Genomic DNA, 13,077 nt, shown 5'->3' on the forward strand with positions numbered 1-13,077 from the left:
CCCCTTTGCCAACCCTTAGCATTCAGTTCCTATGGATGATATTTCGGAAATATTTATATTTTGTATCTGCAACTCCTCAAACATGTCACTTGTAAAATGCGCATTGGGCTTTATGTGACAGAAATGTATTTTTTTTTTTTTGTGGGAAAGGAAAGCCAAAGTGAAAAGTTAAAAAAGTGCAATGTCAAACTTAAATTTTATTTTAACGGAAATTTATTTTGACTTCTTAAGTTTCATCGCCCAAATTGGACAAAGCTTATTTGTAAGTTTTACTGTGGAAATCTAAAAACTAAAAAAAGTTAAAATTAACTTAAAAAATAACAAAGTTTCCCAGATGGAACTACTGTATAAAATGGAAACATGAGTGGAAAAACAATCATTACTTTGCTGTTCATGCAGCCTGAATCTACAAAACTAATCAATAAAATTACTCGTCCCGTTTCCCTGCATTTGTAAAACTAGGGCTTGACCTAAAACTGAGCTTGCTTCACTTTCTTAGAGAAGAAATTTGTATCCTAAAATATGACGGGCAAAAAGTTTTGAGAGACTTATAAATTATTTTTTAGTCAGAGAAAGCTACTTGGGGGATTTGCTCCTCTTAATTCTGTTATGTTACGGTGACGTAGCGTTTCCAGTAAGTTGTTACTTGTTTAGAATTCTATAAGTACACCGAGATATCTCAAGTCATCTTATTTGACCCAGTTTTGCAAATATATATAGCATAAACTACGTAGCAGTAATTTTTTTTTCAGTTAAAGTTTCAACTTCATTATTGGCTTCCACAAAAAGACTACTTTTTGAAATAATAGCTCCATGGCATCTCCACTACTACTACTATTACTATCAACTACCACAGCACCAAGCCGCCTGAGGCCAACACAGCTGCGCATGCTCCTCCTTTATCCCAGTCTATTCTAAGCCTCCCTCTTTAAACCCTCCTAAAAAATTCTCATTTCCTTTGAATCTTTCATCATGACATCCTCCCACCCTAGTCGAGGACGACCTTCTTTCCGTTTAGCCCTAGATGGTTGGTCAAAAAGGACAATCTTCGGCAATCTGTTATCCTTCATCCGCAGAACGTGTCCTAACTATCTCAACCTTTATTTCATTATAGCCCTAGAAAGCAGGATTGAACCACACTCTTTGGACAGCCTACTGGCTGAAATGCGATCAGTCAACCGAGTACCCAGAACAATCCGTAGGCAGTTTCTCTGGGAAACATCTTGTATATTTTCATCCGCTTTTCGGAGTGCCCATGCTTCAGAGCTATATTTGACCACTATCATCGCTGTAGCTTCTAATATTCTAATCTTAGTTTACAGACTTATCTTCCTATCCTTGTAAACTTTCTTTAATTGTAAAAAAAAAAAACCTGAGCCTTGGCTATTCTATTTTTAACATCTTCACTGTTTCCACCGTTTTAACTAATAATACTACCAAGTTATGTGAAGCTGACCACCTGATCAATCTCTTTGTTACCCAGCGTCACCTTTTTATCTTCACTTACTCCTAGTCTTAGTGACTTAGCCTTAACATTAATTTTCAAACCTATTTTAGCACCTTGAAATCGCAAAACCTTTAAAGGATTGATTTTGCTCACATTTTCATCTAGGATGCTTCAATCATCAGCGTAATCTAAGTCCAGGAAAGTCTTTCCTCTCCATTGGTTTCCGTGGTCTCCCATTGCCTTTCCTGTGCTCCTTAAGACAAAGATCTTCAAAATGATCCATATAAAGGGGGATAGAACACAACCCTGCTTAAATCCTGATTTAATACAAAATCAGCTGCTAACCTCATTTCTTATTTTACTGCAGCAGTATTATTCTCATGCATAGCAGTAATCACTTTAATGTATTTGTCTTGTATACTATATAAGGACAAGACCTTTGCTAAAGCTCTTCTATCAACAGAATTGAACGCTTGCTCATGATCTATAAAATTGAGGACCAAAGGCGTTCGACAACTAAGGTGCTTCTCAATTATTAACCTAAGAGTAAAAATTTGGTCGACACATCCACTACCTTTTCTAAAACCGCGCTGTTCTTCTCTTAAAACTTTGTCTACAGCATCTCTAAGTCTGAAAAGTATCATAGTACTACATAATTTGCTACCTTCAGAGACCAGACTAATGCCTCGATAATTACGACACTCACTCTTATCATCTTTCTTATTTTGATTAAGGTTTTCCTAAATCGTTAGGTACTTCCCCTTTTTCGAAAATCATATTCAAAATCTTCAGTAACTTATTTTTAACCCCGGAGTCACCATATTTAAGAAACTTATTTACCACACTATTAGCACCTGGAGCTTTATTATTTTTTCAATCCTTTTAGTACTGTCGCTAATTCTTCCTCACAAAACAAAACAAAACAATTTGCTCGGATGACATATTTGGCATATTTCTATGCTAGTTTGGCAACAGTACAAATTTCTTTGAGAAGAAATGATTATTATCTAATTTAGGTTTTTGTCAATAAGAGTCTGGGCTAGAAGGAATCGTTTTATAGGTTATATAAAAGATTAAAAAGCTGTAAGTTATTGAGATACTTATGACTGGATAAATTTTTTGTGGAGGTAATTTATGACTTGATAGGTTTGATGGTTGTCCTGTTATGCTAGGCTAAACCTAGCCTCCCTATGAAAACGGCTTCATTTTTAAAATATAATTCGCAAAAAAAATGTATGTGTCTGAAAATGAATGTTTCGTTTTCCTAAGCCTATCCTTTGTCATTTTCTTTTGCTATCCTAATTGCCTAAAAGTATGGTAAAATGGTTGGCTATTTGCAAAAGAAACTAGTAAAGTAGCTTGGCAGTGCTCTTAGTAGGCTACTTTGATGATGCCTAAGCTCAATTAAATTTAAGCTTAGGCTAAAATAGCAGTTGGGTAGCCTAATGGCTAGGCCTGAGTGAGATTAGTTGAGCACAGTTTTAGAAAACTTTATTTTTAACATTTGAACAGAAATTACTCTTAGGGTTCTAAACCATTAGTTTAACCATCATAACAATGCTCTGTTCTTTAATCAGTCCTAAAACCACATAACTACTGATCTAGATGAGATTCCTACATCAGCTGCAAGTTCTGTCCCTGCTGGTTTTTACACACTTTGATGTAGGCTAGGCCTACTTTTAAAGTAGTATTACATGAAAGTACTTTTCCACAATTTGCAGAAATGAACATGCACACAACATGCCAAAACAGTTTTCCAGCCCACACTTTTATTCACATAATCTAACAAGTCAACTGGAGAACAACTGGTTTCAAATAGGGATCCAACAGCTTACTTACATTTAAACCTTCAGATACCTGTATTGAAAACAAAAGTAAATACATAAAAAAAAATTACCTTTATGCACCTGTAGCCTATTTGAAACAAATAGGCTAAAATTAAAATATCAATAAGTAAAAAATGTCTGCTCTTCTAAACGTATCTGGCAGTAAACATTTGAGTAAAAATCTAGTTGAGTGACTTCTTGCTATCTCAGAAAGGGTTTAGGTTAGGAAAATGAAACTTCAGGGATGTATCTACAGGCTAAATTATATCCTTGCAGGTATTTTAAATTACCCACCTCCACTTCATCTCCCTCTAGAGGGCTCTGAAATTTTCTCACATGACAGGTCTATACCTATTGAAATTTTGACAAAACAACATGTTACCCTAATTTTCAGTTACCAATTGCCTTTTCTTTGCCTTTAGTTCTGATAATGCAATTCCTCTTATTTGAGTAGAATTCTGAGCCATATCAATTTTTTTTTCAAAATTTAGGAAATGTATTTTCATATCTTTCAAACCTCATAAATTGAGATTGAGCAAAGTTGTGAAGCTGAAAACAATTTTGTTCTCCTTCATTCAAGCTGAAGATCTATTTTGCAAGGTTTCACTTTTATAACACACATATTGTTGAAGGTCATCAAAGGTCAGGGCCCTCTAGAGGGAGATGGAGTGGAGGTAGGTACTTCAAAACACCTTCCCAGGACATACTTTAGCCTGTAGACCCATCCCTGAAAGTTTAATTTTCCTAACCTAATCCCTTTCTGAGATAGCAAGAGGTCAATCAACTAGAATTATTCCAAAATCTGTTCTTTTTTACTTTAAGCCCCTCACCCTCTAGTAGAAGTGCTCCCACTAAAATAAATATCCTATGGAGAATTTTTGCTGTGGAATATTTCAGGAAAGCCCAACTGCAATGCAAAGGTTTCTTTAAAAATAACAAATAGCATTAATGTGAAGAGTGAGGTGTTGAAGAGAGGGCAACCCCCCTTATATTTGAAATAATTAGTTTGAGTATTTGTTAGAATGGAGACTGCTGCAAAGCAGAATATTTTCCATACTATAGCACTTAGAAATGCTAATTCTAGAACTGCATTCCATTTTTTAGCTTTCTAAAATCCCCCTTCAACAAACTAAAAATGAATAAAGTGTGCAGGGTTTTGGAGCCAAGGGAAATGTTGGGGTTGTACAATATGAGTGAAATTATATTTTAAATACTATTTCTAGTCATCACTGTTAATTTATGTATAGCAGTTGAAGTATAAAATAGAACAAAAGTCTGTATAGAAGTTGGAAGATAATTAAAAAAAAAACTTACACATCAATTAATGCTAATATCCACTTTCACTTTTGAATTGAAACTAGCCAGTGAACTGGTAAATCAGAGGGATTAGTTGAATCTTACAATTATGTTCTGTTGATTTGAAGAAATGCCTTCCAATGGAATAGAAATTATACAATTTTTCAGTTTAAGATTAAACTTGTTTTAAAAGATTGTTTGGCTGTGGGAAGGCCTTGGTGAAACAAATTTAATTGAATAGTGATTCTCACAAGTGAATATTACCTATAGAAAGTAGAACAGTTCAAAATAGGGATGACGCCTTTAAATTGACAGTGAACATCCCTATTTTGAACTGTTATAGGTTTCATCCCTGTTTTGAACTGTTATACCTTTGTCATGAAAAAGCAGTGTGGTCTTTGAAGTTATTACCTATAGAGTGAAGTAAATTAGTCCATGAGCCCTGCAGGCAGCAGGGCATGGTCTGTATTCTATGTTTCTTGAATAATTACTTGGCCTGAAGCCTAAAAGAGCAAACAAAAAGCAGGTCATAAACATCAACTAACAAACCAGAATACAGACCTTGCCCTGTTTTATGTGGGGTTCATGGACTAATTTGTTCCTTGTGCATATAAAGTAGGTGTGGAAGCTGGGTAGGGACATGACTGTAAGATGCAATAGATACAGATGTCATTAACTGTTTCGGAAATCAGCAAAGGTTATCTTTCCATGGTTGATTCTGGTGTGCCTACTATATACAAAGAGTTTTGTGCTTCCTTGTTTTGGTGGCTTTCCATCAGTTATCCATCAAGGGTAAAAAAAAGTGACCATGTCAGGAAATAGGTTTGCTAGGACCATAAAAGAAATACTGTACCCTGTTGGATTATTGACAGGATTATTTCTTTAAAAAAATACCCCAAAAAACAACCATTCAAAAATTAAACTGTCCCTCAAAATTTCATCTAATTATTGATAATAATCTCTTTATTTTTAAAAAGAGCACATGGAGTCCTAAACAGGCTCCTTTTTGCTCCCAACTACTCAATAACACTTGTTTCTCACAACCATCAAACAATTAAAAAATACAACTTCAATTATAGTTAAATACTTAATACAAGATTAACTTGTGGAATGTGCATGTTCTCAAGCTGCCTGTTCCCAGTAGTGTAAGGCCTACAGGCCAGTTGGTAGTGATACATCTCTTCCTGTTGGCTGCTTCTCTCTTCTGCACAAGTTTACACAATACAAAAAAAAATTATCATTATAAAAAATCTCAAAGCACACTTAAATTTGTGAACAGATCAACTGTCTCTATAAATCAATGGAAGCTGGTAAAGGAATATCCATAATCAGGTTAAAATTTAGTTTAAGTTAAAAAATTTTAGATAGGGTATGCAATTTATATATTCCAGGAGTACTTGCAGTGCATTTGAAGAGAAGGTGTTGCAAAGTTTCTCCTGTCAATTTGCAGAGTCTACAATTTGTGACACTATGTTGGTTCCATCTGTATTCTTCTTGTTGCAGTATTACTGCTAAACTTTTTTATTTTAAGATGTAGCTGAAGTCCAAGCATTTTACTCCCTAGTCAATTCTTTTTCAGGGGTGGCAGCTTGGTCAAAGACAAATTTGTCAGTTTTCTTTGTTGCTTCAACTAAATTAATATGAGAAGGTTGAACTTAAGGGGTTTTTCACTCAAAATTATGATTAGGTGTTGGTTATCCTTAGCAATTATTGTAATTATTTATGCAGTATAATTTTTTTATATATATATTTATTAAGTGGCATTTAGGTGTCTGCATGCTACTTATTCTCCAGACTCTGTTTAAACTGGTTACAACAAACTAATACTTCACTGAATTGCTCAAGTGGGAATCCATGTGGTTAGTCCCTTGGTCCAATTTATGCATTCTCATGCACTCCAATTACAGCTGCATGTAGTCTTTTGGGAGGAATTTTTGATTTTGGAACACAAATATCTGAAGCATTTGAAGGTCCTGCAGCCAGCAAGTATATATTATAGAAATAAGTTCCTGATTGTTGAATAGAATATTTTTTGCTCTATTTTTTGATACCCCACAACAACAGTGTCAAGCATAGCAATCTAGTGTGCAAACCCAAAACAGGTTTTATAATTATTTCAGAATTGTAAAAAAAAAAAAATTGTCAGCTTTAAGATTTGATTGGATTGAAATATTTACCAGATTTTTATATCTGTTAAAATGAAAACTGCCAAAATTACTAATTCAGGAATGTCAGACAACCTCAAATGTTTAACATGGGAGGTATAGGAGGATTCCTTGAGAACCTGTCCTGCCTTAAAGTAGGCTCAGTTTATTTCAGGCTCTTTGAAAATTAGAGCCAGAGCAGGAGGAGGCTTTCTATAAGGATGGTGGTTTCTAATTGCATCTCTAAGTGTGATTGAGTACTTCTGAGGAAGCTGTGGGCTAATAGACCTTGCTGTCTCTGTGACAAGACTGTCCACTTTTTTGATATAGTGGATGCCTACATGGCTAGGAATATGCTGGAAAGCTACTGCTATGTCAATTTTGGATAAAGAATCAAACTGTTCTCTTATCTCCTGCAAATCAGTGTCCCTTGTATTCAAGGTTAAATTTCCCATTAGTGTAAGAGCAGTTTGAGAATCCAAGAAGATTGTTACTTTGCTGAACTGGGAAGCTATATATTTGACCACTTTTAGAGATTCAACTGTTGCAACCAGTTCAGCCATGAAAACTGAGGAGTCCAGGGGGAAATGCTTTTGAATGAACAATGTGCGAATGAAGAATGATGTGCGAGATTATTCCTGTAGCAGCAAGTCTATTCCCTACTTGAAATCCATTAGTATAAATGTGCAGATTATCTGTGAAATTTGTTGCCTTTTTGTAAAAATTTAGCCATAATTATTTGTCATGGGATATTCTCTTTTTTTTTTGTCTTGTGTAAGCTCGAGGCCGACATTTGGATGGTGAAACTTCTTAATCAATTCTTTAAATCTGGAAGCTTTGTTGAATTTGAGAAAAAGTCATATTCCAGTGCAGGATTTTCAATGTTTTAAGGTCCATTATTTTCTTCTAGATTTGTGATGTCAGTCACTGTGGCATGCAAAGGAGAGGAGATTGTCTTCCTTTTCTCTTTCCATTTGCTTTGTTTGCTTTACTGACTTTCTGTTGGCTTACTAAATCTTCTCTAACTGCCTCTTTGTCTTCACGTTTTGGGATGAAATGGGGATGGCTATTGCACTTTTTAGGAGCTGAAATTCAGAAGTTGCAGAAGCCCAGGTGCTTGGGCCAACAAGTGTTTTGATTGCTTTCCTAGTCATAATTGCTTTCACTTGCTGTGTTTCCTCACTGGATTGAATCAGATGGCCAACTGTTAAATGTGTTGCAATTTTTCAACTCGCTTGATTCTGAGGCTGCCTGTGATTAGAAGATTGTGTGTCTTTTCCTTGTGTTTTTTTGTGTTGAGGGTAGAGGTGTAATGCCATGTATTTGCTGTTTTTGATGAAGGCCTCTGCTATGTTCTGAATTTCTATTGCCAGGTTGACTCACTATCTTTTGGGGGATTTGGTGTGGAGTGACCTGGTGTTGTTGTCAGTCTTGGAGCTAATTCTGACTTGGGAATTTTTGCTGCTACCACAGAGTATTGGCACTGATCTGTTTTTCTGAAGAAACAGAACAAAATAAACAGGGCTTGAATGAAAAAGAACAGGTCAATAAAAAACAGGAATACCTGTTTCTATTTCTGTTCTGTTTTTTGGTGAAAACAGAAAACAGCTGTTTTTGTTCATAAAACAGTTGTTTTTCAAACACTTAAAGTTTTGGCTTATTATCAAAAATTTAATTATGGCTTCAGTTCCTCAAGCCTTAAATCTTATCATTTAACAATTGTACTTTCCCCTCCTTTGGATATTATCTTGGAATACTACTTTTGCACAAAGTAATTGGCAATTAAAAATGCCTGTTCATTCAACACATTAAGAGTAGTATGCTAAGATGCTTTAGATTGGTTTCTGGCTGGTCTGGAAAAATCTCTTCATTTTGAGTTATGAATATGAATGGGTCTTCAATTTCAAACCATTAACAGGAATGCCATGGTCACTTATAAACTGTCAGATGTCTTGTAAGAATGGCAGTTGAGAGTTCAGTACTTCTCTCTTTCATTACTTTTGGTTTATCAGTTGTATACTGTTCAATGCTTCCACTATCCCCAAATTTTTGGGGACTTCCTTGAAAAATTTTGCAAATAGGAGCAGCAAAAATGCTTGGGCCTAGGAGCATCAAAGCTTTAGATCCAGCCCTGATCATAGCCATCATATAGCAGAACATACTGAGATCATTGGTGAGGAAAATCATGGATCCAAAGCAGGGATTTTTCTTCATCTTGAATACTCAGCAGGCACCTCAGTAACAAGTAATGTAGTGATGCAGTCAAATGATTCAAGGAGATGAGACAAGACTGGACATTCATGCAGGATACAAGGATGAAAGCTTTTAGGACCAGCTGATTTATTAGTTTTAAGGGATGTAAGCTCCTACGGAACCAAAGCATCATTAACTAGAATTGATTTTTTCTCATGCAATACATCATAAACAGGAGAAGAGGGAAAAACAGTACTAGAATCAGAGGAAAAGATAGATGAGAATTTCAACTCAGGATCAGCCACAAGTTCACTATTCTGTAGGATATCAGTGACTGAACACCTGCTACAACATTTTAGGAGGCACAAATGGTCTCATATAGCCTCAGGCTATGCATGAAAAATTAAATAATAACGGATTTAAAAAACAAGATAAAATTGAAAAAAAAACAACAAAATATGATTCATTGATACTTGCTGTAAATTATAAGGCAAGAATTTCATTTTTTTTTGGGGGGGGGGGGTATTTTTGTATCTAGTCTAGTACTGTATGAGACCATTAAAGAGGAGCTAGGGATTGTCAAAATATGAACAAGACTATAAAAATAAGTATTAAACTAGCAATCTAAAATGTTTCTTTTTGTTCTAGGATGTCTTCTTCTGAACAGCTGTTATTCTTGGCTTTTACCAAATACAATTCTTTTGCTTCACAAAACTTGTCCAAGATGAAATATAGCCTAAGGAGAGTCTTTATTAGGACAGGCAAAATATATATAAAAATAAATATAAGGACAGATGATAGTCTGTGATTTAGATTCTTTGCTCTAACTTTAAGATCTTTTATCCAAGATTAGACAACATTTCGTATGATTAGGCTTAACCTATAAATGTAATTCCAATATTAGGGTCCACTGTTGACTATAATTGGTTTAAATTATCCATTATTGTTTATTGGTAAAAATATTTCAGCTAGTCACATTCTTATTGAGAAAAATTAGGAAAAATCAATGGTGAAACAATCCAATTTCTATGTTGTATAACAAAGGTTTTATTAGGATTTAACTAGTGTTAACAAAAGTGCTGGATAGTAAATACTATCATGTAAAAAAAGGTATCAATATACACAAGATTCCATAATTGACATAGGGATAAGGTGAACACTTTGTTTTATTATTTTTATGTCCTCTTCCCAAACATAATAATCAATTCACTAGCAAATGCAACACTTACCCCCTTGTTCAAATTTACAGAATGTTTTATTAATCAGATTATCATGTTTCCTTCCGTTATTTTACACTTTGTGAATAAATACATTATATGGGACCCTCAGGAGGTGTGTGAGGGTAATCGGGCTTAATAATTAAGTTATCATGTTTCCTTATATTATTTTATACTTTTAAAAGTTATTTCTAATACAATTTTGATATATTACAAATTCAATAACACGCATAGATAATTAACAGGCTAAGAAAATAACCAGTTCATTATAGTAGCTACAATGTGTGAATAAATTTATGTAGTGAATAAATACATTGTATGGGACCCTCAGGAGGGGTGTTTTTGCAAGTTAATTGGGGGAAATTCTAGTTTTGGGGCTTTTTGCTATCTTGTTGTGCTTTACTTAGGTGGATTAGGTGGATTACTTAGGATTAACTTAGGTGGATTAGGTGCATAAATGTAGCCTATCCAAAGCCTGAATAATCTATTACATATTGTTAAACAATTATTGAAATTGAAATTGTTTTAACATATTGTTAAAACAATTACATATTGTTTATTAATTATATGTAATTAGTTTATTGGGTATAAATTTTGTTTGTTTTTATTGATGTCTTTTAGTTTTACTGCTGATGATGAACACTGTATATGTGTTCGAAATATCCAGTTAAAATTTTTATATCTGTTCACTGTTGGTTCAAAGGTTTCATCCGTATTTTGAACTGTTGTACTTTCGTCATGGAAAGGTAGTGTGGTCTTCAAAGTTAGTTAAGTCTGCCTCTCTTCTAGGTGTGTTCACTCATGTTAATGAGGTTCATTTGGATAGTTCAAGGTTGATTAGTAAAACCTATGTTAATAATTGGATCGTGTCCAGGTTTATCTTTATCTCTGGATTTAGGGGGGACTGAATTATAAAACATTATAAATGGGGATGAAAGTAGTTGTGATGAAGTAAAATTATATGGTTCTTCAAAGAGAATTGTTTTCTAGGTGTAATTTTAATGACTAATTTGATAGGATGTGCAATTGATAAAAGGGTGACTAATTATGCTCAACTTTTTTTTCTTCTTTTTTTTTTACTATTGATTGTTGGATTTCAAGGAAAGAGCAAATTATTGAATATTAAGTCAGTGGTTGGATGGTACATCATTTCGTAGTTGTGTTGTTTTTTTAAACCCCTTTTGAAGTGAAAGTTTATACATATATATATATATATATATATATATATATATATATATATATATATATATATATATATATATATGATGTTTTTTTTACTTTGTAGATTTATTTGATTATCTTTCCTCCATATGATGCCCTGGTATTCAAAGGTGATGTGGTTGTGTTAAGATTTTTATTTTTGTTAATAAATTACACATTTGATCATGGATAATATGAACCTTGTTTGAGATCAGGAGCCTTTTATTTATATTTAGGAAAGATGAATTTTAATCAAGAGATTAGTTCAAGATTAACCACTGTCCAAGTGTTTGGGGTCTTACCCAATTCCTTATCATATACTATCTCCAACCATCATGGTTGGTTTTCTGACAATTTGCAAAGAAGCAGAATCATAGACTAGGGGTAATTTAGCAAGTATTCCGATTGTATCCTAAAGTTAAAAGTTTTCTAAAAGAAGCAAATAGTAACAAAATAATAGGTAGCACTGCTACTCTAAAAATAACATAAAATGGTCCCATATATCCCAAGGCTACATACCAAAAATAGCATATAGGGGAGGGGCAACATCCCAATAGTCTCATAGCCATATTTATCATGCCAACCTAAAAACAGAATGTTACAAACGTCAGTTGTAATAGGATTTTCCATATCTTGATTATATCTTTGAAAAATTGCATAGCCTACATTTGTTACAGGGCAGTTACTGTTTGTTGGTATATGGCATGCGTGTTTGTAACTTGGCCTATAATTTTGTGCAAACAGAGTTTTATTTGTTTACTATGATTGGATTTACGATTTTTTTTTTCATTAATTATATAATATATTTGAGCCTTTAAAAATTTTTAATGGGCTCCTCTAATTATAGTTATTAAATAATTGGAATAATTTGTGTGAACAAGAGCAATGATTAGTTTTACTGCTGTCAAATAATTATTTGTTTATTGTTTATTTGCTTATATCAGTTTTTATGTATAATTTTTTTATTTATTCCAGATAATATGGATGGTGGAGCCTTTGGTGCTGCTAAGGCAGGAAGTAGTGTTGACCCATTAGAGTTTGTCAGAAGACCTCAAGTCATTGCTAGGATCTTATGTTGGGTAAGCTCTTTCTCAGTCCTTTATGATTTGGGAGTAACAAAAAGACAAGGTGTACAGCATTGATTTTTACAGCCCCTATTGATGGTATTGATCTCTGTTTTGTGGCCCATCAGCCAGGAAGTGCAATGATGGCTGGGGGCCAGTCATCCTGTGCTTTCACACACTTCCTGTTTACCTTCCCAAGATTTTTCCAGAATTTAGAGGTGGGTCAACTGTGACTAAGATTAAAAAGTCACGCCACTAACCCCATTCCAAACCAAATAATCAGCAACACCAGGACTTGAATCCCTGTCCTCACAGACAAGAATTTTAAGTCTAGTATGATAACCACTTTGCTAATATTTAGGAGTATCGCTTCAAAACTATGGGATCAAAGGTACCCTCCCATAGAACTCAAAAGGTGTTACAAATTGAATTGCCTTATATATTGTCTTCTAGCTTATCACTCCATAAAATGTTAACAAGGGCATGGCCTGTATTATATATTTTAATCTCTTTAGTCTTGTCAACAGTTCTTTGAAATCCACATGAAAACGTTTCTTAGTTATTCGCTTTGGCAAAATCTTGGGGGAATCAATTATCTATAATTAAAAAAAGTATTGGTGTGGAAGTTGTCCTCATCTTAATGTGCAGGATTTAGTAAATAAAGCTAAACTATTTTTATTTTAGTTATTT

General features: G+C 34.0%; 1 protein-coding gene across 2 annotated transcripts in view; it reads left to right on the plus strand.

Annotated features, from left to right (window-relative positions):
• The first annotated feature begins 2,416 nt into the window (after nt 1-2,416).
• The window catches only part of LOC136040390 (synaptogyrin-like), a 32,819-nt gene continuing 22,158 nt past the window's right edge, over nt 2,417-13,077 (plus strand). Inside the window, exons 1-2 of one of the 2 annotated variants that reach the window (XM_065724662.1) lie at nt 2,417-2,530; nt 12,299-12,402. In XM_065724662.1, the coding sequence (XP_065580734.1) occupies nt 12,304-12,402 (99 nt within the window). In that variant the 5' untranslated portion in view covers nt 2,417-2,530; nt 12,299-12,303. Of the gene's footprint in view, nt 2,575-12,298; nt 12,403-13,077 lie in introns of both variants that reach the window. The other variant, XM_065724663.1, reaches the window with a different exon arrangement.

The sequence above is a fragment of the Artemia franciscana genome, chromosome 20 (genome assembly GCF_032884065.1).
Source record: "Artemia franciscana chromosome 20, ASM3288406v1, whole genome shotgun sequence".
NCBI classification, from domain to species: Eukaryota; Metazoa; Arthropoda; class Branchiopoda; order Anostraca; family Artemiidae; genus Artemia; species Artemia franciscana.